The following is a 6546-nucleotide window of genomic DNA, read 5'->3' as shown; positions in this document are numbered from 1 at the left end:
GTGTGCGTATCATTCATTAAAGAAGAAGAGGGGGTGGAGAGCCCCAATCCACCAATACAACATTCAGCTTATTTACAAGCGGATTTCATCCGACCTACCCGCTACTTACATAAGGCTAACTACTCGTGCCCTATCCGCTCCACCCTAGCTGGCTCCTGCCCTAAGACCTCGTCGTTAATCAGGCCTGCCTTTGCCCAGATAGCTCCCTCCGCTTGTATCTTCTACAACACACCTGACAGAGATGGTGTGTGTCCCTCGAACACAATGTCATTCCTATGCTTCCACAACGTCCACATTACCAATAAGCACAAAGCCCGAGTAGACTTTCGATCCTCCATGCTCTCCTCCTGTCTCATGCACCAATTGCCCCGATTCTCACCTGGCAGGGGGAGGTACTCCATCTTTCCGGCCAACGAGGTACACCAATGCCATACCTGCCTCGCAAAGATACAGCCGATGAGTAGATGTTGCATGGTCTCGTCATGTTGGTTGCAGAAAGGGCAAGCGTCTTGGTGTGGTAGCCCTCAGCGTGCAAGCCGGTCCGAGGTCCAACAACGGTTCCTGAGGGCAAGCCACGTGAAGAAATGGCATCTTAACAGAGCCTTCGACTTCCAAGTAAACGACGTTGTCGGGGATCGTTGTCGTCCCATGAATTTTGCCGCGTATGCCGACCTCGCAGAGTACAAGCCATTTGCTTCCCAGGACCACTGCACATTGTCCTCCACTCCCTCCGCCAACTCAAAATCTGCAAGCCTCGTCCATAGCCACAAGTACTCCTCCAGCTCCGGTCCCGTGAGGTTGGGGCCAACATCTCCAGCCCAAGCACCATTGCCGAGCGCATCCGAGACCAATCTCGTCATCCTGACCTGATTTGGCACTCTGTTGTACAGCGCCGGTGCTAGCTCTCTTATCCTCGCTCCTTCCACCCAGCAGTCTTCCCAGAACCGAGCTGCACTTCCATCCCCTACTATCGTACGCATCGCCGCCTGAGCCAAGGCCATCGCTTCCGGGGGCACAGCGATGGAAAACTCAGCCCGAGATCTCTCTTTGTCAGTCCTTTTGGAGCCAAGGCCATCGGGCTTGCAGTGCTTTGTTCACCATCTCAAATATGGAATCCCCAGGCCACCAACCCATTTAGGCGTACATACCTCATCCCAAGCCACCGAGCAATTGTCCCCTTTTGCCTCACTCTTGCCGCACCACAGAAATCCCCGACAAATCTTCACCAACGCCGAGAGGGTTTTAGCTGGGAGACTCAGAGCAAGCATGGAGTGGACTGGTATAGCACATAGCACTGATTGAATCAAGATTAGCCGCCCACTCTTCGGTAAGAGGTCTGCTTTCCAATGAGGCAAACAATCACGAACCTTGTCCACCAGGCCTTGCATCTGCGCCGCCGATTGTTTTCTGAGTGCTAAGGGTAGACCCAAGTAGGTGCACGGGAAGGCCGACGTCGAACATCCCAGAATTGTCTTCACCAAATCCACTTCGTCGTGAGAACATCTAATCGGCCATATAGCGCTTTTGTTCATATTGACCACCAAGCCCGAGGCCTGCACAAATACCTGCAAGAGTGCAGCACATGTCGCAGCTTCCAGCGTCGTCGTCTTGATAAAGACGACCACATCGTCTGCAAACATCGAAGTTCTTTTGCCGCAACCCATTCCTCGCTAGCTGCCCTAGCAAACCTCTGCTTGTTGCATGCTCAAAAAGGGCTCGTAAGGGCTCCATACAGAGTATAAATAGCATAGGTGACAGCGGGTCGCCCTGACGGAAACCTTGGCAAGGGAGGATTGGTTTGCCAGGCGTGCCATTTACCAGGATCCGCGTAGAAGATGTTGCCAACAAACCACATATCCAAGTGATCCATCTATGTCCGAATCCCATTCTCCTCAAGACCTCCAGAATGAAAGGCCATTGTATCGTGTCAAATGCCTTAGTTATGTCGAGTTTTAGCATAACCGTCAGGCTCCTCAGCGCATGTAGCTTGCGAGCTGTGCATTGGAAAAGCATGAAATTGTCATGCAAAGATCGACCTCTCACAAACGCACTTTGATGCAGCCCCACCAATTTCGGTAGCTCCTCTGCCAGCCTTGAGGCTAAAATCTTGTCAAAGATCTTGATCGGCCCACAAACAAGGCTGGCCGGTCTGAAGTCTCTGACATCCACCGCACATGCTTTCTTCGGCAACAAGGTGACCAAAGCCATGTTTATCGCAGCCATGCCTCTCATATCTCCTGCATAGAATTGATCCAGTGCCCTCATAAAATCCTCCTTGATGACTTGCCAGCACGTGGCATAAAATCTACCCGTAAATCCGTCCGGACCAGACGCCTTGTCCATTGGCATTTCCTTGATTACTCTAAAAACCTCCTCCTCATCAAATGGCACCTCCAGCCGGGCCAGGTCAAGACAGGGCAGGTTCAGCATATCCAGGTCGATCGTGGCCTCACAGGCTCTGGCCGAGCCGAACAGCTGCCCATAGAACTCGTCGACAACCTTAGCAACCTCCTCCTGGCCCGTGTGCATTGCTCCGTTGTGCTGCATCTTTATGATTATGTTCTTGCGATGCCTACGAGCCACCTGTCTATGGAAGAATCTCGTGTTCGCATCCCCTTCTTGCAGCTGCAGAAGTCGCGATCTCTGTCGCGCAATAGTCCTTTCCAACGAACATAGACCCAGAAGCTTCTGCTTGAGCAGCTTGCGCAGATCATGCTCCATGTTTCCGAACTGCCTTGATTCCGCGGCCACATCCAACCGAGCAATGACCTCCATGGCAATGGCGATTTGCAGGCGTGTGTTGCCAATCCACCGATCGCTCCAAGATTGCAAAGCCTTTGTCGTGGTGTGCAGTTTGTTGTCGAGCACTACAAATGGGTTACCAACAGCGGCCACCGAACCCCAAGCTTCCGTCACCGTCTCCAAATTAAAAGCCCTCCACCTTGGGCCAGAAGCTCTCGAATTTAAATCGCTTGCCAAGGTGCAACTCCGCGTATGGATCCACCGGGAGTGGGAATGGTCAGATACCGCAGAGCCCATGGCCGTGAGCAAGCTCCTCGGGTAAATATCCTCCCACGTGTTTGTAACAAAGACATGGTCTATTTTCTCAAGAGTGGGGGTCCCTTTGCTCATTCCTCCACGTGTATCGTCAACCGTTTAGATACATCTCCTTTAATTCCAGCCTATTGAGCATGGTCCGGAAACGCGCCATCATCCTCCGGTTGGCGTTCGGTCTGTTTTTGTCGTCCGCAGAGACCAAGTGATTGAAATCTCCCAACAAGGCCCACGGCCCTACATGCAAGTCTCGGATGTCTGGGATCTCCGTGAGAAACTCCACTTTGTCCGCGTCACTTTGAGGACCATATACCCCGGTCAGCCACCAGTGCGGCACACCCTCCTGCGACACTAGTGTTGTTAACGTGTTTGCCGTCGTGTACCGATTGGATAGCGGGACCACCGAGCTGTCCCAAGCAATTAGAATTCTACCACGCGTGCCGGCCACCGGGGCATAATAAAAGTTCTCAAATTTATTACCAAGACATTGCCTAACCACGTCGTTCGAGATCTCCTCCATATTGGTTTCTTGGAGGCATACAATGCTTGCGTTGGCTGCTACTACTACTTGGTACACCGCACTTCTCCGAGCCGGCGAGTTTAGCCCTCTAACATTCCACACAAGGATTTTGGGTGGGTGAGATGACATTTGGAAGACCCACATGAACCACCACCGACCTCCATGGCCCTACCTGGCCTCAGCCCGCACCTCTTCTTCGCATTGCAAGGGAAGGACAGAGGCGTCCCAACCAAACAAGGCCAATATTGCCTGCACGTGACAGTCCAAGAGCGGTTTGTCGAAGAGCTTGACATAAGCCTGAAGTGCCTCATCGTCGATCTGGTTTCCTTCATTTTCCAAACACAGCTTCCTGATAAGGACCGCCTGCTGCTTCGTGGCTTTGGAGCCACGCCCCCCTTTAGCCAGCCTCACACTCCTACATGGAGAAGATACCATCGACCTCTTCTGCCGCGGCCTACGTTGCTGCTTTGGCACGTCCCGCGCTTTGGGTTGAGCCAGCAACAGCGAAAGGGCCCGGCGCAGCTCGGTGCATAGCTGCGAGACCTGCTCCTGGGGTGAGGGCCGAACGGGTGACCCCACATGCAGCTGCCGCTGGGGTGTTCCCACGAGATCCTGAGCCGGAATGCCGCTTTCCATATCCTGCGAAAGACTCACCGCAATCCACTGGCCGGGCGACATGCATGGCTGCATCACATCTCCATGCAAGGTGGTCCCGGAAGATCTCCACGCGAGTTCGGATTGGGCCGCGCACTCCCATCCAAACTGGCACCACCTGCCTCGGGCTGCACAAGAATCTCGTCCTACACCAAGCCAGGGGAGCCGAATGGCACGCCGATCCTGTCTGATCCTCTCCTCCACCAATCCCGAGCGACCGGGACGACAGATGGTCCCCTGCCGCAGGTACAAATTGTGGGGCCCTGACCAACCCAACACCCAGCAGCGGACATGACCCGGCTGGAATATGGTTCACCGAATGCAGCGGATCCGCCCGACACGACTGCGGGGCCTCCACCTGTCTCGATCCGAACCCTACATAGCCCGCATGCTGTATGCCCTGCGCCCTGGCCACTCTGCTGTCTACCATATCCATACCATGACAAGAAGCTGCCAACTGACCCTCCACACTTTCCGTACCAGGCAGCCCGACAGCCGAGGCCCCAGATGCGTCACCTGCCAGCACATGTTGACCGGCCCCAATTTGAACGGACCGTTGGCCCGCACCGGGGTTGGGGGACGATGCCGACGCCGACAAGGAACCCACCGAGCACGCCGGCGAGCGCGCCAGCGGCGGCGGGCCATCCCTGCCTCCGAAGCGCGAGTCGCCATCCAAATGGCCTTCGGACGGTGGGGAAGGCGGCGGTGGCGGCGGCGGCAACCCCTCCCGCGGCCCGAGCTGCACCGGCGCCGCAGCCAGCCGGATGTCGACCGGATACCAAAGAACATTAACTCCACCATCAGCCTGCACCGCGTGCCTGCTGCGCCTGTTCGGCTCCTCCACCGCAAGAATCCATCGCGGGGGAATGCGTGCCGGGTCATCCGTGCGCAGCCACACCATGAATCCAGCCATGTCACTGCACGCCTCCGTGGCCGACCCGATCTTGACGACGATCCCCAGACCCAGCAGGAGCGCCTCCGCAGTACGCCTCGTCCACGCATTCGCCGGAACCCCCCGCAGCACCAGCGGCACTAGGAATGGCATGGAGATGGCCGTAGCATGCGAGTGATGGGACCAGAGCACGAAAACAAGGTCAAAATGCCTGTTGCCCGCCCGTCCGCGACGGAGCAGCCTGCTCCTAATCTCCGGCGACCGACAGATAACAAGGAAGTCTTCCGGGAAGTATTCTCTGATGGACATGTCGGGCGGCTCCAACTCAAGCTCTTGCGCAATGACACCGGCGACCGAGGCCAGATCAGCCGCGCCGCGATCGCCCACAACGGCCACCACCACCGCCCTGATGAGCTCCTCCTCGAGCGCACGCAGGTCAGGGTCGACTCCAAGAAAACGACATCCACCTGATCATTCACCAACGCAGGCGAAGCCTGTGGCGACTCCACCGGCGCAAAGGGGACCTAGAAGCCTGGGCCGGCCACGCTAGCCACAGACCCTGAATTCACCACATGGCTCCAAGGAACGCCAACACGGACCGCGCCAGCCGGCGGCGGCCCCGGGGGCGGCGGAGGCAGGGCCGGCCGCGGCACCGTGGGGGAAGGGGGCGGCGACGAGGGAGCCCGGGGCAGAGTCCCCTGCACAACTGGCATCGGCGGCGCACGACCTGGGCGAAGGGCTGGCGGCGGCCGCGGGGGATCCACCGGCGACGAGTTGCGGGGGCGGGGGCGCGGGCGGGTGCAGTCCTTGGATATGTGTCCCTCCCCGTCGCAACGCACGCACACCGGCGGATTGGTGCACATGGCCGATATGTGCTTTTCGCTGCCGCAGTTGTAGCAGCAGCCGACGAGCTTCGCCGGAATCCGGCCCCGCGGCGACCGCGAGGACGGTAGGATGTTGGGCCACCTGCCCGGAAGAGAGCGGCGCGCTGGCCTGGGCGGGGAGCGCGCCCGCGGAGCCGCCGCCCGACGCCCAGCCTGCCAGGGCGCCTCGCCACCAGCCAGAGGAAGGGGGGCTTGCAGCGTCGGCGCGCACGATTGGACCGCACGCCGTACCCACCACGTCGGGCACCACGAGCAGGGAGCGCAAGACCGGCCTAGGGGGCGGCGGCAGCGGTGGCGGAGGGGAGGGGGCAAGGAGCCGGAGGAGGACGCCGAGAGGCACCCTGGATGCCATGGCGGACGACCCCGGGCCACGAACTGGCGCGGGGAAGTGGTCGCTGGGGACCGGAGTGGCCATCGGCGAGGGAGGGGGGTGGACGCCGGCTCCGAAGCGGACGCCGGCGTGGGCTTGGTGGTCGCCGGGGCTGGAGTGGCCGCCGGCGAGGAGAAGGAGGGGAGCGCTAGGAGGAGGAGGGGAATCCCGC

At 58.5% G+C, this 6546-nt stretch overlaps 1 protein-coding gene across 1 annotated transcript; it reads right to left on the bottom strand.

The window, feature by feature from the left end:
• Nucleotides 1-524: 524 nt before the first annotated feature.
• On the bottom strand, nucleotides 525-1001 carry LOC141040824 (uncharacterized). The gene has a single exon (XM_073506939.1). The coding sequence runs from the start codon at nucleotides 999-1001 to the stop codon at nucleotides 525-527; it is 477 nt and encodes a 158-aa protein (XP_073363040.1).
• Between the last annotated feature and the right edge of the window lie 5545 nt (nucleotides 1002-6546).

This window comes from Aegilops tauschii, chromosome 2, assembly GCF_002575655.3.
Source record: "Aegilops tauschii subsp. strangulata cultivar AL8/78 chromosome 2, Aet v6.0, whole genome shotgun sequence".
Taxonomy (NCBI): domain Eukaryota; kingdom Viridiplantae; phylum Streptophyta; class Magnoliopsida; order Poales; family Poaceae; genus Aegilops; species Aegilops tauschii.
Note: the sequence above shows the minus strand (reverse complement) of the source record. Positions and strands in the feature narration are given on the sequence as shown.

Bases quoted from the DNA above. Each gene is read 5' to 3' on its own strand.
- LOC141040824 (XM_073506939.1), bottom strand. From the start codon at position 1,001: ATGGCCTTGGCTCAGGCGGCGATGCGTACGATAGTAGGGGATGGAAGT.